Below are 24893 nucleotides of genomic sequence, written 5' to 3' on the forward strand. Positions count from 1 at the left end.
CCTTGGCAGTCAGCAGAATCAAGTTACTTAATCAAAGCAAAATTGAAACATCTTAGGTCAAGAGTAATTCTTCAATTAGCCTGAATAGGACTTGGATGAAGGGGAGGTTCCCACGATTTTCTCCTCATAGGCAGTACCAAATTTAATCTGGAGACCACATAAAGGCAGCTAATGCCAGAGGGAGCTGTGGGCAGCCAACTTGAGGAGACTCAACTTCAAACTACATATTCTAAGGGCAACCCAAACCTTTCCCTTCCCTTTCACACAGTTAACCACCCAGTTGTACTTCACAGATTATTAACTGGCCTGTGAATTGTTTGAGTTTCTTAAGTATTCCTGAAGTCAAAAAAAACAACCAAACCCAAAAGCCTTCTTTCAACTTTTAGTCTGGGGAAACTTGAGCAAAAATACAGAAGAGCAGAAAACAGCTTTTGAGAATCATGTCTTTATTTACAGGAGGCCTGAATGTTTCTCTGCCGTAGCTTCCATGTTCATTGAGAAAGGCTGCATTTTTACCAACTATGATGTCCTTTATTATTTCAACAAGTTGAAGTCATTTCATCTTCTCTGAAGATTGAAGTGTCACCAATTGAGAAGACAACTCAAATGAAACACTGTCATATGACTGCATTGTAAATACACAGGAAATCCAGCTATTTTGTTCTCCAGATACAGTTGGACCATCAAGAGTTCTCACATGACTTATTTTCCATGTTTTTGTATGAGATCCTTCAGGCTGAGATTTACAGGTAAAATAGATAATTTAAAAAAATCCAAATCACCACTGTTATATTTTACTAGAACATCTATCTTGCCTCTCCAGTCAAACACATGAAAACTTACATACTTTGACACACCTTTTGAGGCATTTAAAAGATGTATATTTTGACTTCTTTATGTATCCCAACACATGTACAGTAATTTTGACCCATCAATTTTTAAAAACTGATATTAAATACTATTAAAAATTTATGCCAGTTTACAAGATTAAAGCACAGGCATACTGCAAATATAGTTTAAACTGTAGTTCAGTAAAATAAACACCAGGAAAGATACAGGAAGAAAATGAATTACGTTCTTCTGAGCACTAAATATTGCATTTCTTTAGTGAACATTTGAGAAAGGGCAAGTCAGTTGAAAAATTGTACTAACCTTTAAAGCCAAGTTCTAACACATCCCTGTATTTGACAGGGTATATGCCCTCTCCTCCAAACTCAAATGGCTTTGCATTTCTGCAAACCATTTAAGGCTGACACCACCTGTTTTGTCATTTAATGCACACTGTAGGAAAACAAACAGCAAAACAGTTCACAGCCCTTGGACCAAATTTGTAAGAACTCTGAATAAACAGAGCTCCAAAACAAGAGTCATGCAGCACAATATTAAGGACAACAGTCTACATTCACAGAGTAAAGGAAACTGTCATTATAAGCTGGTCAGTTTTGATAACTGTTCCCATCAAGTTAAAACTCTTTCCAAGACTATACCCTAAAGAAGTGGTCTCCAAAGTGAGGTTCATGCACCCCAAGACAATCCATTTGGATGCAAGAAAAAGTATATTTTGCAAAATTAAAAAATGAAATTTTAAATAATTTAAAAATAGTCTTTATTTCACTTTTCTCTCATACTTTTTAAATTTCTACTCCTGTGTATGTACATAATAAATTAGTATAGTAGTACATATATTACTTATAGATTAATAAATATACATAGTGGGTGCACATGTAAGTTTTCAGTGATATGAGTGTGCAATCAGAAAGTTTGGAGACCACTGGCCTCGAGGATGCTATGATACTATAGCTGCTTGCACAATCACCTATCCTGTTGCTAAATTCAATTTTTAAACATCAACCTGAAATACACTCCTCAGCAGCATATTTTCAATATGCCTACTGAGATATTTCTCCTTCAAAATATAAATGGATAAAATGATACAATGAAAACTTCTGAAGGATCAGGCTCAGATAACACAAGGCATTGTTGACAAAGTATCCTTTGGTGGAATAAAGTTACAACAGTGAAATTAAAACACATGAAACTTTTAAATCAGAATAGAGCCAAGCTGACCCTTTTCCATTTGTCCCATTTCAGTTCAGTACCAGCTCTTCTCCTTCACCACCTGCTGCCCCTCTTTCCCACAGCAACTTCATGAGGAACCACCCAGTGTTGTCTCTTTTGACATGTCTATTAAAGCACTTTTACACCCAATTCCTAAAAATATTATCTGCACTGGAAGAAAGAAAAAAAAAAAAAGGAACAAGAAATATGTATCTTGAACCCACATTCCTGTCTAGAATCCTGAAGATTAAGAAGATATTCCATTTTAAATAAGGACAGTGCATATTGTAGTAAAAAACATTCATCTGTGCTTCACTCTGGGTTTTGGTTGTTGTGCCTTTGATTTGGGTGCTTTAATTCAAGCAAAATAGATTCCCAGTGAACTGGGGGATGCGTGTGTGCATTGTAACACCAAACCTTGTGTGATCAGGCAGTGCCACACTACACTCCACAGGCAGAGCTTGTGTCAGACACAAGCCAGCCAGCACCACACAATTCTTGGTTTTCTGTCACATTTGACCCCACAGCTCTGTGATTTAACAACATATTACTCATAGCTCTGAATTCAGATTTAGGAAGACCTATGATGACTGGCTACAGGGAACATGAAGGCCATCAAGATTGTCTATTCCGATCTCATTTAAATCATAGATAATTTGCTCACCTTTGAAAATATCCAATAATTTCCATTTGATTACATCCTACTGAGGATACCAAGAGATACAACTCATTACATCTCATTGTAGGTTGTTACCCAGGGAAATCACCCTTGTGTTAGAAACTGAGCACATTTCTTTAGATCACAACTCCTCCAAGATTCCACTTGCCATGATTTGGTAATTTTTATGCTTCATTCTCCTATATCAGAGACCAATACCACCCAAAATTGAGCAGTTAACTTTTGTTGTTATGCCACAGTTTGGCATTTTCTTTATTTACCCTCAAATCTTTGAGCCTTAAAAACAATACTGGCAATGAGGCAAGACAGGAAACCCAACAAAAGAGCAAAACTCTAGGAAGGGACTGGGAGGGACCTCTGGTTTATCAGGTCTAGTTGCCTACTATTCAGACACCACTTTGCATTTTGTTTCTTTCATAGATATACTTCACTCTTCCTTCAAAGCAAGGCTCTGCCCAGAAGGCTGTTCAAGAATGAGGAACTTTGCTTCTAATCTAAATTTTATTTACAGAAAGTTTATACCCACTTGATTTTGTTTCAACACTCACAGCTCACAGAGCTTTTGTCCTTTGCCTGTCACTTGTACAAAAAGTATTTTGACTCAATGAGCAAACTTAATGCTACAGATTAAAAAAAAAAAAAAATTAAGGCTTACCCATGAAATTAAACTTCCAGAGCAGACAGAAGATAAAGTATTTTAACTTTCCAAAGAAGGGAACACAGAAAAAAAAAAGAAAAAAAAGCTAGCCAGAAAGTGTGATTTATTCAGTTATTCAAAGAAGCCTCTTCTCTCCTCATCCTGTATAGATGGGCTCACAGACATTGTAATCACTTTTTACAGGGGAGACTGTTCACAGTAATCCATTGTGATGTTCCACATGAAAAAAAAAGTACAAAATTAACAGCACAAAAGAAAGTTAATACAACTTGAGTGACCATCCAAATCACAGTCTGTCTTGGTAGAAGCAAATATGATTTTAAGACATACCACCCTTAAGTGGTACGATTATGTCTCTTTCATGAAAGTAAACTACAAAAATCCCAAAACTTCTGAAAAGGTCTTATGCATTGTGTAACTTTCTGTGGATTCAACTTAATAAACTTATTAAGACTGGAGCCAAAAAGGTAAATAAATAAACCATCCAGCATTCATTGGCAAGAAATAGAAATCGAAGTACCATATGTACATTTTTCTCTCATGTCCAGAAGATAGTAGCATGCAACACTATTACTGTAAGAAATAAAAAAGGTGCACATTTCAAAGCATGAAATAATTCTTCACTTCCTCTAGGTTTACTGAAACCTTCCAAGTTGATTATCTATGACTCACCAGTCTAGGACAGCTGTCAAGTCACCAAGCAGACTTAAGAAAGGGTATCCTGAATTTTAATATCTACTTGTAAAACCCCAAGCAAATTCATTGACAGAAGTCAACAAGGTGAAAGAAATAAGTTATTTGCAGTTTCAGACATCCATCATTTTTCACCTAAGCATATCCAACCTGATTGGCATTATTCTCATGTAAATTTTCCATATTTGACACCTAATTTAGAATAGGCAAAAAGGGAGTAGAAAGCGTTCTAAGAGCTCATGAAATATAGTTGAACAGGTATACAAAAGACATACTGCTTATTATTTTTAGGTAGGCTGCATAATTTGTATTTTCACTGTGAGAACATAAAACCAGAACTGACCTTCACAAAATTATGATTTCACATAGAGTAAAACCACTTGCCTCTGCTTCTACTTACTAGTAGTTTAAAATGAACAGTAAATTGACACAGAGACAAAGTATTCCCAAGGTAATGCAATGAGTAGACAACTTTTTAGTGTGTCCTCAATCTGGGAGAGAAAAGCCAAATTAACCTGTCTTATAGAACATTTTCAAACCAAAGCAAACTGGCAGAGAAGGAAAAGGAAATAAAAAACCCTCTTAGACTGAAAGTTACAGAATTTCAAAACAAAGTGAACTTTCAAAAAAAAACCTCACCCAAGTTCAATGAAATGAGAAGGTTCCTCATGGCAGTCTCAAAACATTCCATGTTTCTGTTGCTGAACCTTTGGTTCAGAAATCTACCACCGAGACAGCAATGGAAAGAGAAGGCTAAAACCAAGGTATCACAAACTATCACAAGAAAGCTTAGAAAGTAGTAAAAAAAGAAAAAAAAAAAGGGGGAAAAAATCAAAGTGAGCTGCTCTAGCTTACTTGAGTATAACATCTGAATCTATAGTAAATCACATAGTTTTAGTGATAATATAAAAATAGCTTGCAAGATAAATTACCTTTCAGACTAAACTCCATATATTTAGAATTATATGAACAATACTTAATTCTCTCAACAAATCTTATGCTTTTTTTAAAGCATTTTCTAAGAAATTTGCTTATTTTTATACAGTTATGCTAAAACCTGCCAGGTCCACATGCTTTTTAAGGACACGCTTTGTCACCCAATAGAATATAAAAACACAGCAAAAACATTGCAGAATTTTGTATTTAAAGATACATTAAATAAATTTACACTTCCCTCTAAGATTACTCAAGAATTAATCACTGGGTTCAACAGTCCTTTACTTCTGTTATCCTCATTGCACATCAAAATCAAAGTTGCTATTTCTGCCAACACTCAAAGGAGTGTATCCTCAGCCTCTGCTGGCCTAATGACCAATCAAACACTGCTCCTTAGGCAGAATAATTTTTGGGCTTCTGCAGACCAAAAAAAAAAAAAAAAATCCTGAACTCACCAGAAAGTTCTCACTACCAGCAAAAACCAAAGGCAAAACTTCAAAAGACTCTTATAAGCAAAGATCCTCAGCAAAGACCAATAGAGGAAGATTTTCTGTGACTTCACAAACACAGCTCAGTTTTTATGACAGAGGTCAGTTTTTTCCCAGCAGTACAGGCCATAAAAGTTATAGATTGCTACGTATGTGTGGGACTCAGATTCAGTCAAAGAAAGAAACTGAGAATTTCTAGCCTGGCAGAAGCCTGGGAAAGAGCTGGAGAAGAATGTAAATAATTCTTTATCTCTCTTGTTTTTCACATTGTTTATAGTTAAGTTCTATCACTGTGCGTCAAGCACTTTTCACCAATGCTGTGGGTTGTTTTCACTCCAGAACCAATGGATTTGGTCCTCACCAAGCTCTGTATAAAAGAGCAGTGTATTTTGAATAAACTGGAGTCTTACTCTCAGCAGCCTTCTGAGTCAGAGTCCCTTCATTCTCATCCTGCCTCGACAGCGACAGGTATGTATGTGCATTTTTTAATCAAAAAATGAAGGGCAACACTTACTGCATTTCAAACTTACAGATTTTAACTTCTGGGAACCTAAAAGCTTTCTATAAATGTCATGATTTCTAACACCAAAAAAAATTGACTACTAAGACATTTTTCTCATCTTCTGCAGCCTCAGAGAGTTTAAGTTACAGTACTGCAAGGCACATACAGAATCTCTTCCTTTCCAATACTCAGCAGATATAGTCCCTGAAATAATTTTAAAATCCTCAAAACAATCAGAAATGTTACTGAGTTAACAATTTCTATTTAAAAACATTGCTCCTACATAGCATGCACTTTTTTGGATAACAAGTTAGCAAATATTTATATTTTTTTTCTTTTCAGTTACACTGGAAATGGACTGAATAATTTTTTACCTGGAAAGTACTGTATCATATCACATTTAAGTTATTGCCTTCATTACAAATGGCATCATCTCTGAAAATCCACACAAGTATTGTACTTGAAAAAAAGCAGTAGGTGAGAAACTACAGATGCAGTTTAGCCCATCTGAAAAAGGCTTTCTACATAAAGCAACACCATCAGAGTAAAAAATGAGCTTTCTTCATTCAGTGGATGAGGACAACAGAAACCGATGTAAGTGCATTTTGTTCAGTTTAATGCAATGTCATTACCATGTACTTAAAAAATTCCTAATTTTCTGGTTTTTTGAGCAAGCATATCTTACTGTGAAAGCAACTCAACTTTTAAGAGGTAGGTTTTTTCCATTATGCGCTTATTTATTTCAAATAAAACATAACCAAAAAACCACTAATATTTGCTTTTGGACAAGTATCAAGTCTCAAAGCCTGGTGCAACTCCGAAGAGTTCAGTATTTTATTTGTCCTCAGCAGTACTGGGCTGCTTTGGAACCAGTGTATTCCAGGTTTTCTTCACAGTCAAAAGACCAATCTACCGACGGTACTGAACCCACCCCCTCCTCCTCCACCTGTCGGCCCACAACTTCCCGGGGGATCATTGTCATCAAATCCATTGGGTCGGAAAGAGCAAGAGGCTGAGGCAGCTTGAAGTGCTTGTGTTCGAGCACTAAGCTCTTGCTCCTGAAATGAAAGAATAAAGACAATTAAAAAAAAAACCCAACCCACAATCTTCATGTCCTTGATACCCTTTTAAAGCAGCATCACTAATTTCTAGTGAACAGCTTTGCTGAACTTTCAAGCTGAACATCCACAGCCAAACTAAGATGCACAATTTCCCTGACAGTAAGCGTAAATGAAACAAAATTAAATCATTCTGAGTTCATGCTAAAATTGTATTTCATAGAAACACGGGATGTCTCTAAAAAATTAGACTGATGAGAAGTTAAACGAAACAGGTTTTGATTTATGTTTCATATAAATTTTCATTGTAGCAATTTTCACATGCTCTTGTTCTTGGTTGCAAAGTCAAAAGGTAAAACCTTTATGTCAATGTTTGTTACTTTAAAGATATTTTCTCATTCCACTCCATCAACTGCATAGAGTAACAATATACTCAGATGAAAGGCCAAAAGATGGACAAGATATCTAGTTTCTATTCACTGCAGCTTATCAGCTTTCAATTATTATTGCTTTGCTAACTGTTATAACATAGCAAGTCTCTGCAACTCTCAAGCACTTCACAAAAATCAGCGTCCACTGCTGGAAAATGTACCTGCACAAGTGGAAGGAACATGAAAGTTCTGCCTCCTGCCAGCTGCTTTTTCAGCTGAATGCTCCTGAGGCTTCTTAAGACATCTAAGAAGGGGATTGAGCACATGTTTTTCCCTCATTAGACATATTATGCTCTATTTTGTCTCTGGCCAACTAGTTCAATAAACCCTGCAGCAATTTTATATCTTTAGTGTACCTTTCTCGAATTGGCCAAGGGCTTCAAAAATTGAGGGAGAGAAGGCAGATGTTGGCTCTGGAAGGCTATCAAGAAAAGACAGTGGACCTGGCAACAAACTGAAAGTATTCCAGTGCTAAGGCTCATACCTATAGCTGCCTTCACATGACACTTCATCACCACACACCTCCTTAAAGGAAATGGGAGCAAACTTTAGAACAGGGTTTTATTAACTACAGGGGTCACCATCAATTCTCCCTGACTGTATTATACTACCATGAAAACACTAAACTCAAGTCTTGTCCAACTACTTTCACAGTTGCTAAAAGTAGACCTTGTGAATTGAAATTATTTTGCTCTTTTCAAAAACACAGCCTAAGTTTGTAACTACTGTACACGACTAAGGACTGAAATGCATACTCATTTTCAAAATTAAGATATTTGGAGGACATGTCTACACAGATGTGTTGGTCATATTCCTCAAGACAGTATTGTGCTATCTCCAGCAATATGTGGAGTCGTAAGTATCTAGCTAACTCTATGACACACCAAAGACTATATATGTTTACTACTAATAACAAGGAAATATTAAAAACTTATAGTACCAGAAATCAAACACAGATTTTGCTTTGAATACCAGACCTTGCATAAATAGCCAATTTAGCTCAAAAACTACATTACCAAACTGTTTCCCTTATAGCACTGTCATTTTTACAAGCAATAGCCTTATTTCTAAAAACATTGAAAGTATTCAGGTTGTTATATTTATCCCCACAAGTACAACATTAAGTAGTAAGTAAAACTTGATAGTCAATATAGTTCTCTGGACTCAGAATAACTAAGAGCACCCTCCCTTGCTTTCCATTTGTTTGCAGTAAGGGTTTTAAAATTTGTTTTAAATAGAGTGGGAGCTACCCATATTGCAGGTTTAATTATTTATACTGAAAACATCTTCATTTAACATGTGGTAAACAGACACACAATAGCAAAACAAAAGCAATAAGATACAGAATTATTTTGAATATATCTTCTTAAAATTAAAGGCTTTCTCAGGATAGAAAAATATATCCTTAACTTAGCTGGAAAACATTAATTTAGAACTCTGAACCAACAGTGAAATATGGCATCTTAAAATTAGAATAATCTAATTCAATAAATCACAGTATTAGCATTAATTTCAGAAAAACAGTAACCAAGCACTTGCAATGAGTCTCAATTAAAATGAGAAAAGGTCAGGAGCTCAGAAACCCTGAGATTAATAAAACACTAAAAAAAAGCCAATACTGAAGAATTCAAAAGTGAAAGGTAGGTAAAGATCTAAAAACAAACAAAAAAGTAAACACTAGAAAGCAAGCAAAAATAAAATGCTTTGAAAATATTTTTAATTTTGAGACAGTTACAATTACAAAAGGAAAAAACTCACCAAATAGGGCAAGGAGTAATAGTTTTAAACTAAACAAGGGTAGAGTTAGACTAGATAAAAGGAATGAGTTTTGTATGAGGGTGGTGAAGCACTGGGGGTTACCCAGAGGTGGTAAATGTCCCATCCCTGGAAAAATTCAGGGCCAGGCAGGATGGGACTTGGAGTAACCTGGTCTAGCTGAACATGTCCCTGCTCTTGGCAGGGGTTGGACTAGATGGCTTTTAAAGGCCCCTTCCAACCCAAGCTGCTCTTTGATTCTGCAATCAAGAGATTGCTACTACAGAAGCCAAGAGTAAGTCAAGATGATATGTGGCACATAAGCACAGAGAGGATATAAATGCTTTAACCACGCAGCTTGAAAGTAACAACAGCATTGCAAATTAAGCTCTCGGTTTTCCTGTTCATGTTTGTAAAATACCTGCAGCAGATTGTCCACAGTGAGATTCAGCTCATTTTTTCTAAGTTAAATTTACCTAGTTCTTCTAATTTGAGTTGGCCTATAGCCCTTATAGGAACAGCTTAACCCATCAAAGAGCACACAGTAAAACATACTTTTACTCCTAGAACATAAAAAAAAAAAAAACAACCCAGCAATGCTCTAAGAAAAACATATTGAAGTGTAGAGAACACTGGCTTTTTTTAACAGCAAACAAAAGACTGCCACAGCTAGGTGAAGTTCTCAGACCACAGAGAGTGTGCTGCTGGAAGTGCTGGTCCCAGACGACATGGCATAGGCAGCAAAGGGAAAATAGAATCCAGTCACACACATTTGGTCATCATTTCAGCTGTTTTAGCATTTGGGTAAGAACAGTTTTGTAAGTCAAACTTGACTACAAACGAAAATGCACTAGTAAGAACACCACTTAGAAGTTTTTAAGTAAATTTAAGCCACTCTTTTAATTTAGCAAAGAAAATGAAAGTTTGAACTGTTTGAAGCCACTCCCATATGGAATGACAAGTGGTTAAACAACCTATACAAGCATATCCACTCAAAAGTTTAAACTGAGATGAGTTTATGCCATTTTCCTTGATATTTTCCATTTAACAGGGACGACCTTACTAAAGACCTGTCCAGCAACACTAAGATGAAGCCAGATTGATGATTTATAAGGTTAATATAGCAGAATACTTAAAAGCTACCTTATTCTTTCCTCTAGACTGCCTCTTGTGAGGAGACACCCTTTACACAAAGGAGAAACAAACACAGTCTTCTCTCATCTGGACTTTGCTTATTTTCCTTGTCTTAGCGGTTTTAACTAGAGGAGGAGAACACCCTTTACAAAAAATTTCCATCTTACCTGCAAGTATAGTTTGTTATCTTTTGTAATTGCATCCATGAGGTCTTTTTGTAGAGGAGGGTCTCCATTTACCCAGAGGCCATTTGCTGGATTGGCGTTGAAGCCACAGGTGCTGTTCTGCTTTTTGTAAAACAGAACATAAGCAGTGTCCTTTGGAAATCTACTGGTGATTTTCTGGACTGACTGAAATGAGGTAAATGTCACTCTGCTGTCATTGAACAGAAACCATTCTCTTGGCATCTCAGTGTCCAGCTCATTTTCTACAACAGTACAAGGACTCTCCTCTGTAAACAACTTATCCTGAGGAGAAACTAAAGAAAGAGCTGTAGACTGGTGGCAGAGCCCCGAAGGCCCTGACCCAGTAACATTTCTAGCATATGAATAATAATGTCCACTTTCAGAGGATACACCAGAATGCACCACCACAGAGCTTAACACATAGGGCACCAGTTGTGGGCAGGCCACTTCATCAGCACCAGAGGGCTTCAGTTTTTTAGCAAGGTTTTCTCCAGTATCAGAAATCTCCACACCAACAGACCAGCCTCCTGAAACAACAGCTAAAGGGGATGTTGCTCTTTTCACTGGCAGTTCCAATACAAGTGGTAGAGAAACATTGTCCAAGATTTTGCGCCTTATGTGACACTTTGGATCATATGAAAATCTCAAAAGAGTGAGGATGAGGTATTCAGGTTCCTCAATGATCTGCATAGTTTTTTCAGCATTCTGTAGAGAGGCACACTTTTCACAATAATATTTGTTGTCTCCACTAAGGATCTCAGGTGCCAGAAAATAATTGAGCAAGTCTGTAACTGACAGGGTATTTTTACCTACTAGACTCTGAGACATATCCCCATTATTTTCAACTTTGAGTTCAGAAATTGTGGTATTCTCAGAGCTTGGCTCACTAGTAAAATCTTCTGTGGTTCCTTCATTCATTACTGTGTCACATCCACGATTTACTTCCAAATTACTGAGACATGTTTCTGCAGCAGGACTGGTTGCTGAAGTATTACTTTGCACCATGTAGTCATCTTTCACTTCAGAATGTTCTATGCATTTTGGGTCAGCATTTTCTAAGGAAGTTGGGGGACAGAAAGCCAAAGAGAGATCTGTGAAAGCTTCTTCCTTTTGAGACATACTTTTGCAGTTCAAACAGCATACGTTAGTCTTCAATTTTCCTCCAAACATCTTCTCTATCAGAGTTCTTTCTTCACTTCCCATACAAGGTACTTCAGTAAATACTTGTGTTTTATGGGCAGTTTCTTGTGCCTGGGATTTATCAGTCATAATACTTTCAGAACTCTTGGCTGAAGACAATGCTTTCAAAGTTCTCTCTTCTTCATGCAACCTGAAGATAAATAAAGAAAAATCAATCTAGCTAACTGTGCTATTTTCCCATATTGCCACACTACTTCATATTTTTTTCCAGCTAAAAAATACAGATGGTTAAGTTGTTAAAGTGTCTTACACTAAAAAATCTGGGTTTTTTTATATAAGGAAGCTGAAGCATAGAGTTCCAAAACAGAGTATGAGTGGCACAAATGCATTTATTGTGGGTCTCATTATATATAACAGAACACAATGGATATATTGAAAGAACTGGGAAATATTAAAGAAACCTAGCAATATTTTTATTATTTACCATTACATTGTGTTAATAAATCAGCTCTTGAGTTGACTGGGCCTGTATATCAGACTTTGTAAGAGAAAAAGTAACTATTTGTCTACTGCCAGACTATTTCCAAAGATAATGTCAGAATTCTGCAGCCAGGAAAGTTCTGCAGCAAGAAAATCCAAATCAAAAGAGGAACCCAAAACATGGTGAAAAAAATAAGAGAACACTATTTCACTATTGAGATAAATTTCTCCAGAAGTGGAATGTGTCTTAAAATAATACTGCTTAAGCCCCATTTAGCAAGCCAAAACTAAAGAGGGTTATTAATAAATTTAGGTATTACTGATTTATCTCTGCCACAGTTAATTTGCTTGCTTAATTAAGTGGATATAAAAAAAACCGTACATCTCTTTGTGACTTACTGGCCTTGTATGAAACACAGCTGTCTCCACCAACATGAAATTCCAGAAGCACAACTAAATTGCTTTCATCAACTACATTAATTTAACAACAGGACCACAACCTGAACATAATACCCATGTTTAGATTTATAAAAGTGGCACATTGTTACCACCATAACCTGTCCTCAATTACGTGGATTCAAGATGGCATCCAGACTTCACTACAGACTAAACCCATGAAGAAAAGTAGTTTGTAAACTATACAGAAAACCAGAGAAAGACAGGAATGAGGCTGAAAGTTCCTGATCCCCACTCATGCAGTGGAACTGTTACACAACTGCTCCTAAGAGTTCAACATTATGTGGTATGGCTGTAGATTCATTCCCATTAATGGCACCATAACCATACCTGTCTAGCAGGAATCTGAGATATTCTGAACAATCCTGCTGGGATCGAGGAGTGAACCATGGTGGTCTGGAAGCTTCAAAGAAAATTCTAGGAGCATAAGCTTCTCTCTGTTCAAGTGAGAGAACAGGCAAGATTACATAGGAACAACTTAAAAAGTTGGTTATATTAATAGTAACAGCTGAACTATGAACTACATTATCCCAGAGTAACTGAACGAAACACAAGGTACACAAACATTTAAACAAATTAAGCATATGAAGGGAGAGCCATTAATTTTGTGGCAATCACCTCTAGTACAAAGATAAAAATAGTTTATCCTGCTGGCAAATATTAATGTTTAAGTGAGTACAAGCCAAGTATTTTAGCACCATTCTTGCTGGTGAGTTAAAAAACCTGTTTGCTTTCTTCAGAACACCAGTCCTTCATAAGTACCCATTTATTCAGAAATTGATCCAGCCTCATCCTCTTCACACGTTTACTGCTATTATTCAAAGAGAACAGAAGTGTCCTGTGCCTTTCCAGCACTTGCAAAATGTTTGAACAGCTAATAATGTTCACATCAGAATTTGAACTACAATAAAATTTAGTGTAAAAAGCAATTAAGAAAACCATAGTTTACCCTAGAAAGACATATAAAATCAGCTTGCATATCAACTCAAATCTTATTTAGATTTTTTCATTCCTGCTTCTGAGAAAACCTATCACTACCTATTAATAAAAACAACAAAACACCAACAGCCACCTAGAGAAATGTGTATTCCACACCATCTCAGCATTCAAAGGCAGACTGATTCCCATACAAAGCTATAATATTTATACTTGAAATACTCCAGAGGACTCCAATGGCATCATGTTTGTTTCTCAATTTTGGTATATAGATCTCAATTTTGGTATAGAGAAAAGCAGATGAAAAACTGACATACCTGGGTATGGGCCAAAAATGCAAAAAGATGCTGTAATTTTCTCATTAGGGAATTACAGCCATTTAGATTCAGAGATAAAACATGTCTTCTGAAACTGAAATGAAAGAGACATCAGTTTCCTTGCTAACATTCTAACAATGCAGTTATCACTCCAGCTCAGATAATTACTTCAAATTGAAAGCAAGCAAAACACACAACACTTCCCTTTAATACTGGAACTCTGCTCTAGTGCAGATATAAAATTACTGTATGGTAAGAATTAACACTGCACAACACCTATGTTTTTAAACATTTAAATGTATAGGAATGGGACACAGACAGACTTTTTTTTAATACCCTTCCAGATTATAATAAAAGCATCACCAAAAGTTTTTACAATACAGCAGTGAGCAAGGACAGTGAGGAAAAAAGGACTTGTCTTTTGACACGGGGCAGAAGGATCAGGATTTTTTAGTGGCTAAAATTGCAGTTTCTAAAGCTAAACATGAAAAAAAAGCAATCAGCAAAATAACCCACTGAGCTCTAGCAAGGTGAGAGACCCCAGGACATGTTATTATTTTGTGAAAATCAAGAATGCAGTAACTGCAAGAATTATTTGCAATTAAAAGAGCTGTTAAGAAGCACTTACTCTGTAGCCATAAAAAGTGCCTGAATAACACTGTTCATGTAGCAAGTATTTCCTAGATTTATTAGGCCTGTCTTCCCAGTTTCAGATTTTCCAGAAAGTCTAGATAAACAAGATGGCAAAGAACTGTATTGAGAAGTCCAGGCACTCTGACTGAGGATCAACTTAATCTTCTCTTCAGTGGGTTTGGGCATATCCTGCAAGAGAAACATTTAACATGCTTAATAGGTTTCTTTATTTGTTTCTACAACAGGTCTTGCCATTCAGCAGTATTGTATCTTTCCCTGCTCCCCAGTTCTCCTTCAAGGTCTTCCTGCTGTCCCTGACAGTCTAAGAGATACAACAGACCCCCTGCCCTTGTTCCCTTCTCTCCCCCCAACCTTCTTCTTCAAAGCTTTATACTTATTTTATATTTCAAACATAGGACTGATATGAGATTATGTGGTTAGCTGTTTTCTCCTTGTGGAAGCTCTAAAGAATTTGGATCTGTGGAACTACAGCTCCACATCTGGGAAAACAAAAAAACATTCCACGCTCTTAACATTCCTAATGTACCTTAATAGCTTCCAGAATGGGTTCATAGAGCTCTGGAAAACCTGAATAATGATACATCATACAGTGTATCAACTCAGTCAACTGCATCAAAAAGGCTGTACTGGAAGGCAAGCCATCTCTTTTGAAGGAGTGAACCAAACTGACCACGTGTGGAACAATCTGAATGGGAAAACAATGAAACAAACAAAAGGTTGTTAACTGCATTTTCTCATTGTTTTTTTTCCTTCTACAAAATACTTCATTGGTTTGTACATGCCAAATGACAGAGTATCTTTTGTTATTAAATAAGAAGTGGTTGAGAAACAATGACTTGAAAAATGTACATTATTCTTTACACGACAGATTTCAAGCAGTGAAACTATTCAGTGTTCTCTTTAACTCACATAGCAAGTGTTAAAAAGGAACTTTATGAACTTAAAAGGTGCATGCAAGGTTTTAAACAGTTAAGCGTCAAAAAGTACTCATCTTAAGGATATTAACTGCAAACATTTTGCTTTTGTGCCACCACTAATAATTTAGCATCTTGTTCTGATTTCACAAATATGATTTTTAAAACAAACCTCCACATTTTCCTTTTACAGAATCTAATACTTGGACTCACAAGCCAATTAATACATTCCTGCTATTCCTACAAGAAGGAAACTGGCCCGTAGCTCCATCTAGTGAGGCATCTCAGCTCCATAAACCACGACCGTGTCATTTACTACAAGCTGAAAATTTACCACAGCTATAGTAATCTCTTTGAGACTTAATTCAGAATCAGGACTACTTTAAATTGTGTCAGATTAGAATCACAAATGTTTACTTCATGTCCTTCCTCTTCTTCAGCACAGCTCTCTATTTTTACATATGTGAGACATTAGCCTTAAGACATCAAGTGAAAATTTACTTCAAAGCAATTTACAAAGAGAGGGACTTCTCACTTAGCAAAGTATTTCAGACACCTTTGCCAGTTGACAAGTGATTAAGATTAATTAACTTTGAAAGAAGTTGATAGAATAATTTCTCATCATTTTATTACTACCAAACAATTTGTAGGCTAAAGGCATAAAATACAGAACAAGAATAATAAGAATATAGGAATCTGAGGAAGGTATACCAATTACAAGAACAGATATAGTTCAAAACACCAAAGTAAAAAGGGCTAGGTCCAAAATACAGATCTGTCACTTTTTCAAATGTTGGTTATTCTCTGGGTATAAAAAATATTTTTACATCTCTGATAGATAAACCTTGCTCTTTAAGGAAGCAAGATATCCACTGTTTAAAAATAAAAACACAAAGATGAAGTGTTCACTGTACCACAAGTCAATACTGAAAGCTATTGCAATGAAAAAATTCTTCCACTTTATAAATGTTGGTACACAGCAATGAGAAAGCAACTACTGAGCTCCAAGCAGGAACTTTGTATCAGGTAGATCTGAGAAATTATAATTCTGCATAGACAAGCACATGGGAAGAAAATGTTCTCAGCTCTGTCAAACAGAGTAAAATTCTGCAGGCTGGATAATACTGAAAGTTACACTTCAAATACACACAGAATTATCTCTTCTGGCTTGTGGTTGCATTGAAGTTTTATATATCAATAGATTTTTGATGATTGTAAGTTTTACATCATAAGTACAAGACTATTTCTGCTACAAAAATATAAAAATAATTTAATTTAATAATTTAATGATGCTCAAGTGTAAGGAGGGGGAATGTAATTTCAGATACATTACCAAGTAAATTCATTTCTATATATCAAATGTGCATTTGACACTTTCATAATCAGATCAATTGTTATTAAAAAAGTAAACAAGCACTTAAAGTGAAGAAGATATTACAGAATATTAAATGGTAGTAGTACAAAAATGATAGTGAAAGAAGAAAATTTTTTTAAATGGAGTAAAAATGGCCATGAAATTATGCAGGGAGGCGTGTATGCAATACAGCATGAAGCCTCCAATAGAAATTTTCTCTGGTAAATCAAATTCCTCTTTCTACAATAGGCTATCTCATATTTTACATTTTTTCTAATGTTTTCATCTCAGGAAAAAATAAGAGAAGCAAGACAGAAAAATATATTAAATATTTATGTTTTGAGCATATTCAAAGCTTTTAATTCTAACTCAAATTTCTATCCTAAAACAAGATCAGGGCAGCAGAGAAACTTCAGAGATCTCTCATTAAAAACCAAAGTAACAGGCAAAAGGCAATTACCCTGACATTAAACAAAGGGCTTGATATCCTTCCAGAGCCTTGGGAACAGCTTAGAAAAAACATGCCAGGCTGTTACTATTAAATCTCAGACATTTCTCCTAAACATTAAGCTGAACACCAAGTGTGGGAACACCTTGCTGTATTAATACAGTCACTGTCGTGCTCTCCTATCTATGCCCTTAACTAATGGAATGCATTTTGAAAAGGGGTCATTAAATAGGGTGACCTTTAATTTGCCCATGGACATTGACACAGGCAGCACAGCTTTCTGGAAGTTAAATACTTCTTGGTCTTGAGCCTGTTCAGGGTGACCAGGTTACATAAAGCAGATTATCACTGTTACCTGTTTTCCCCAAACAGCTGTCCTCAAAAACCTACTTGCTGCCCAACTTTATCAGCCAATTTCACACACATAAAATGGATTTCCAGAAGCATGCAGTCAAAATGCAATGCCCAGATACTCCTGCCAGAAACAGATACATACAAGGAAGGACAGTGCTTATTTCTAGTTATATATGAAGTGGTTGAATCTGGAAGCTAAAAAGCCTTTCTGTAACCACAGGAACCTGATTCTAGGACCTTCCAACAAACATAATCCAAGCACATAAATTCTGTTTATCTTTACACCCATTTCAGAAATGACACAGTGAGTGACATTCCAAAGCACTGAAAAACAGTTATTTAGTAACTCACCAAATGAAAAGCTTCTGGAGAATGCTGGAAACTAAGTAACATGTGGGAAAGAACAGCAAGGGCACCAGGCCTCACTAGAGGAAACCAAAGTCGATTAAAGACCTAAAAAAACCCACATTTATTTCAGTGAATCTGCAAAGGAAAGTATCAGTAAACACAAAAACAAATCTTCCAACACACACCCATGTGAAACAGACAAAATCATTACATGCAAGTGACAGCTATAGATGCATTTACATATTCGTAGAGTAAGAAGAAACTGTATGTTACAATAAAAAGGATGCTACACAATTGCATAGCTGGTAGCAATTCCTTTCACTCTCCCTCAGTTTTGAATGCTTTTTTCCAACATACCAATTCAATCTTAAGCAGAGTGACATCGATGAGGATGGTAAATTTCTGGACTGCAGCCAATCCTTTCAGCAGTGCAATCACCCAAGTTTCCACGTGCTGAGCCAGAGGCCAGGACAGCCAGTCAATCATTCTGCAAGGCAGGAGGAGAACAAGAAATACAAAAAACTTAATATGCCACTAACTTTAACCTCAACAAAAAAGATACCTTGCATTAGCTTGCAACATCCTATGCAATAAGACTCATAATAAGTAATGCAGGAATGTTGGGCAAGTGGTAAATTAATTTTGATTGTATCTCAAGTCATTTAACTCTGAAATTAATAACGATTTATTTAATACACTTGAAGTAAATATGCATCCCCAAAAATATGTTATCATAAAACGTCACTATTTTGTATTGTTTCTTGTTGGTCTAGAAAATGCACCCTGATTTTATAGACATTGAGCTAACATATGGCAAAAACTTACTGCTGAAAGTGTGCCTGTAGCTGGTAACCTCCCTTCTAACGCCTTTTACTCCAAAGCAGACCAAAACTGACTGCTAAGGAAACCTCTTCAACTTATAGCTATGCCCCCGGAAGCCAACTCAAACACTCTAAATTAATGGTAAAATCTAGTAATTTTAAATACATTGAGCAGTCTTGGGTCTGCATATATCTCAAAAGGGAGCATTTTGCTTGAACTAAGAAAAAAGTGAAAGGACCTCCTGTGCCTAGAAATACTGTGAAATATCAGGTATAGAAAACAGAGGTATTTTAAACTAATAGTCAATTTATACTGATCCTTAAGACAGACAAGCAGATGAGTTGAAACAATTCTACAACACAGAAAATACTGTAAGGGAGTGCCAGCCAAAACATGAAATCTAGGCTTTGTTCTTCTGAAATTTTACTTGGCAATATTTTGAAATGTTTTAAATTGTCCACAAGATTCCTTTCTTTAAACAAGATGAGGCAGGATTAATTAGGTGGAAGAAAAAACTGTCTACCACAAGAGTGGACAGATACTGAGACAAGTTATAATGCATATATCTTAGAATCTGCACATATAAAATTCATAGGTTTATCCAAAAATAAGAGATCTTTAGAACTGCCTTTTTAACAAACATGCATAAATCTTACCAAGTTTCTGTTGTATTACTACAAAAAAAAAAAAAAGAATTTTGGGAAAAAAACATGGCAACATCATAATCAGTGCTGTGAATTTACACAAAACTCTCATTTCCTCAATATGTTAAATTCAAACATGTTTATCCTGAGCAACCTTTCCATATATTCTCTAAAATAGAGAATCAAAACCACAGGCCCAAACTGGTTTTGTCTGTGAAGAAATAACCTTAACCTAAAAAAAGACCCCACAACTCATAATCATCTTCAGATCTCCCCCTCCTTGATTTGTAGGCTTGTTATTTTTCAGCAGTTAGAAACATCTGCACAGCTAGTTTAAATTTAATGACAATATATTGTTTTCTTAACTGTTTAGACAAGTATCCTGTAGCGCCTACATCAGAACCACTATGCTAAAACATCTGACTGTTAATCTGAGAGTTAATGATTTTGAGAGCAGAAACAAAAGCCAGAAAAAGAGTCAGAAGTGAACTTTCAGACCTGCTTAGGACTGTCCCAAAAAGCCTCTAATCTTATATCTGATAGGTGAAGATCAGGTATATTGGCTGCATTTACTTGGCTTCTACTCTGTTGCAATCAATGACTACATTTTTAGGTGGTACTACTATGGGCCATGACAACCATGAATATAAACAGAGGATGCTTTTTTTTGGGGTTTGACTAGATTAAGAGAACCTTAAAAGCTTCAAGAGGACTTTCTGCCTCATACCACCCTAAAATCAGCAGGTCTTTACACCAATGTGTGTTCCTAGTGAGGACAGTATTTTTTATATCTTTGAATAGAAAAAAAAATATTTACTTGGACAGTAAGTTCTTTCACAAAATATCTTCTTCACCACATCAAAGAATCTGGCAGCTCAGGTGTGAGTCCCTCTGATTAGGAAAAAAACCCCAAAATAGCAACAGAAGATCCTCAGACTTCCTGGCACCCCAAATAAATTAAAAGTCTTTTACAGAATTTCACATTTTTTCCAATAGGACAGAGCACCTGGTTATATCTGGAGATCTTCCCTAGCAAAATTTTCAGTTTCTCTTAAAGATACTTGGGTTGAAATGCAAAGCAGCATTATACTTGGCAGGATCCTGAGTACAGCCAGTTCATTTCCTCCCAGAGTTCTGAAGAAGACTCTGAAAGTAGCCATATATAGCCTCAAAAAGATTCAAAAATTTTCTGCTTTTCCTCACTGATGCTTCAGGTAAGGTTTCACAAGACACCTAAGTCAATCAGAAACAGCTCAAGCCAAACTCTAACATAATCTTGTTTCTAATGTACCACCCACTCTGAACAAACTCAATTTATGAGTCTGTTAAATATAAATTATTTACTATTCTGTGCTCAGCTTTAGAAAGTGCCACAGACTCAGAGTGACACAGATGTTATACTTAGGAAGTGAGCAACAAGCAATTTACAGTGACCAAAGCTCTGCTAACTCTCATCAGACCTTGTTGTGCCTGGAGTTCTTCATCTCCTCGGAATGCTGCAAGCCTGATGACAGCATAGTCATTTGGTGCTCCAGACATTCCAGCTGCATTAACCTCTTAACAATTGCTTCACTAAGACAGAAGACAGTAATAACTGCAAAGGGTTGCCAGAGGTAGAAAAAGAAACTGGATACAATGTTGACATGAGGTTCCATTGAACCAACATTATTTCATGGAACAAAACTAGAGGCTCTTAAGAGAGAGCACTACCTCAAAGAATGAGGTAAAAACAAGAGAAAAACTCACCCATTTCATGGCTGGTACCAAAAAAAGAGCATTTATTTGATAATAACAGCTCCTACTGTAACCAAAGCTCAGTACTGCATTACTTCCCTAAGCAGAGGCACACAGCAAAGCCATTCTCAAGCTACAGTTACACGATCATGCTGTCTTGAAGCAGCAATGCCACCTAAATGTTAAAACTACACTAGCTTGAAAACTAATCATCACATTACTGGCAAATTATCAGCATGACCAAATCCTGATTTTCCCAGCTCTGACCTTTAGACTGGGAACACAGCTTTGCCGAAATTTCTTCAGTCAAGGAGAGTCTCTTAAAGTCCCTAAACAATATGTTTTACCCCAAATCGTATTACTAATGCTGCTTCTTTTCATTACGTTTGCAACTAAAATACAGCTTCTCAACTTACTGTAAACACAAGGGATGTTTTCCGTGTGAGAAAGCCCACCAAAATATTTGAGCTCTACACTACACTATGCTTAAGTATTACACTACGCTCAAAGGGATGTACTTAAAATTAATAATATTGCAGACACTGAACTCTTAGTTTAAGGCTTCTTAAAAGTTATTGTTTAAAGAATACAAATTTCTAGTAGTCACCTGTTTAACTGCATTACCCATTTTTCTACCCTCCAGTAGTCAATAACAACTTCTTCAATGGGGTTAAAAAAAAAAAAACTTAATCACTGTCATTTTTCTTCATCACTATTATTCACCTATCTGAAGACACTAACAACAATTCCAATCTGAATCCCAGTCTGTTTACGTGGCTACTCATCTCCACATTTACTCAAGTTTAGATTAGTGACAAACATAATATACAATTACTTCTACATAATTTCTATTTCTCTATCATTCAAAGAACATCCAAAAAACCTATGAGGGTTTGAGTGAAAAGGGTAATGGAGGCTGTTCTCTGTGAATCCTTCTAAAAAATTATTAAGATATCTAAGAAGGAAAAAAACCCCTCAAAACTAAGGAGTAAAACTCATTGTGAACTGGCTCCTCTCTTCAGAGGAGGAGATGATGGTTAATACCATCACATGAGAATGCTACCCTGCTTCTTGGAAAAGCAGTAAGGTTTATCTTCTGAAAACAAGGCCTTGTTTCTCAGCTTGACTGTAAACCCCATGAAGTTTCCTACTTACACCATCTTCCATAAGGCAATATCCTCAATATATAATCTAAAAGGAACCCTGGTGTTTCCTCTCAGTTTCTATTTAACCCTCATCATCCACCCCAGCAGGGCTGGAGAAGGAAGCCACAACAGCAATGAAGGCAGACAACCTTAAACTGAAACATGCCAGTAACATCCGCAGCATCGTTCATATATATATATATATATATACATATACATATATATCTATATCTATATATCTATATATATATGTACATATGCTTAAACCCTTAACATGCCAAAAAGCATGACTTGGAATACCATCTTAAAAGTTTCTCTTCTTCATGCTTTTGTTTGGTTGCATTTTTTTAATGGAACTTCCGTAAGAACTTCAAGAAAGGCACAATTTAGAAAGAGACTCTTCTCTCCCTTCATAATTAAATACATTACCTGCACAGAGCTTGAGTCATACTTGCATCTTTCACATTAGGATCTGTAGTAAGGCTCCTGATGAGTACTGTAATCATCTGCAATGGTATGTGCTGCACAAGACTTGCCAGTGCAACAGAAGGCTCGAACGAAGTATCTGTAACAATTGAGTATGACATAATGTAAGGAACTAAAAAGAAAATCCCACAGAAAAAGAAGCTTTATGTTCTACCCTACAATAGTTGAAAAGTGACCATAAATCTGTCCTACATCTTGCATTCTATTATGACAAACCAAACCAAAATTAGAACATATAAATGAATTAAGGATAACGAACAGCAGTGAATTCTTTAGTTCATTTCACATCCATGCAAGAAAGTGACAATCTGCCAACTACTTCCTCCGCCGCCCTAAGTGGAATTGAGAAGTAAGTTTTGTATTTTTCTAAAAAGCAGTACCATAAGTTGTTTATTATACTTTATATTACACCTAGGAATTTAGTGCAGCTGGTATTCCCCACGTCCTATCTCAATAACTCCCTGCTAACCATACCACTTATGGCAAAATGCAATGTTAAGTTTCCCAAGTGCCTCAACAGCAAAGGCACTTTGCAATGGGATCTGCTATAATACTTCACAGATTTCAGAAGTCAGAAAGGACCTATTTACAATCACATTTCCATTACTCAGGCACTGGATGTTTCCTAAAATTTTATATATTGCTTTTACATATATTACTTATACATATTTATAAATCCCAAATTGTTAAATGGTTCCAAGGAGCAAGAAGAAAGAGCAGCTTTTCATTGAATAACAGAACTGAGTTGTAAGGAACCTCTGGAGACCATGTAGCCCCACCCCTCTGCAGGAGCAGGTAACACAGGAACACACCCAAGTGGGGTCTCCCTCTCTCCAGAGAAGGAGACCCCATGACTTCCATGGGCAGCCTGTTCCAGTGCTCCGCAACCCTCAATCTAAACAAGTTCTTTCTCATGTTAAGGTAAAACTTGTGTTTTAGTTTATGGCCTTTCCTCCTTGTCATGTTGCTGGGCATCACCAAAGAGTCTGACACCAACTTCTTGGCAACAGCCTTTCAGACATTTATATGCATTCTACTATTGATAGTTTTACATCTTTCTTAATAGGGCACCCAAAACCTCATTTCAGTATTAGATTTAAAGCACTGTATCAGGAGTTTTTCTGAACGCCATCCTAATCTGCAGCAAAACAAATCACTATTCCCCTCCAGCTTTTGAAGGGGTGGACAGGAAATAAAAAAGGCTTTGCTTTCTCGACAGTTAAGAAGTTGCACTTTAGTATGCGGGTGAGAAAGCAGTGGTTACCAGGTGATGCCTGCAAGAGAGCCCACTGCCTTCGCTAAGGCTTTTCCTCTTCCCCGAACAACCTACGCGCCACTCCCGCTCACCCGTGGCAGAGATGACAGCGAAGAGTTCCTGCAGGGAGGGCAGCAGCGTGTCGGGCTCGGCCTTCCAGACGCTCCTGAGCAGCGCGCTGACCTGGGTCACCTGCGAGACGTAGAGGCGCAGCTCGGCCTCGCGGGTGCCCTGGCTCTGGAAGTGGGCGATGCTGCGCACCAGCTGCTGGCAGAAGGCGAGCGAGAGCTTCCTGCCGCGGGGCAGGCACTGCGGGAAGTCGCCCAGCAGCTGGCAGAGGCGGGCGCAGAGCGGCGGCGCCGGCCGCTCGCACACCAAGCGGAGCGCCTCCACCTGCAGCAGCTCGAAGAGCTCCAGCACCGAGGGGCAGCTCATGATGAGGCGCAGGCCCGCCTGGATGTAGTCGAGGATGGCGGGGTCGCGGTTGCTCAGCTCGCCGTAGCCGCGCTGCAGGAGGCCGAGAACGAGCCCGCGGTTGAAGAACGCCTCGAACTCGGCGCGGTGAAAGCGGCCGTAGGCGTCCAGCACCTGCCGGCCCACCTGCCGCTGGAAAGGGTCGGGGCCCTGCAACACCAGCCGGGTGCCGAGCGCGAACATGGCGCGGCACTGCGCCTGGCTCAGCGGCGTCTCCGCCGACTCCACCACGCGCCGCACGATCACCCGCTTCAGCGGCAGCGGGTGCGAGGAGCTCACCAGCCCCTCCAGGATCTTGTCCATGGCTCCGGGCGCATCGGCCGAGCGGCGGCGGCGGCGGGCCAGACTAGGCCTC

General features: G+C 37.4%; 1 protein-coding gene across 1 annotated transcript; it reads right to left on the bottom strand.

Moving 5' to 3' along the window:
• Positions 1-429: 429 nt before the first annotated feature.
• On the bottom strand, positions 430-24893 carry USP38 (ubiquitin specific peptidase 38). Its single transcript, XM_021526503.3, has 10 exons — positions 24157-24893; positions 22753-22888; positions 18336-18465; positions 17982-18083; positions 15087-15245; positions 14535-14728; positions 13907-14000; positions 12984-13090; positions 10560-11907; positions 430-7072 (listed from the first exon to the last, which is right to left on the bottom strand). The coding sequence occupies exons 1-10, from the start codon at positions 24839-24841 to the stop codon at positions 6911-6913; spliced, it is 3117 nt and encodes a 1038-aa protein (XP_021382178.2). The 5' UTR covers positions 24842-24893; the 3' UTR covers positions 430-6910.

Source organism: Lonchura striata, chromosome 4, assembly GCF_050655825.1.
Source record: "Lonchura striata isolate lonStrDom1 chromosome 4, ASM5065582v1, whole genome shotgun sequence".
Taxonomy (NCBI): Eukaryota; Metazoa; Chordata; class Aves; order Passeriformes; family Estrildidae; genus Lonchura; species Lonchura striata.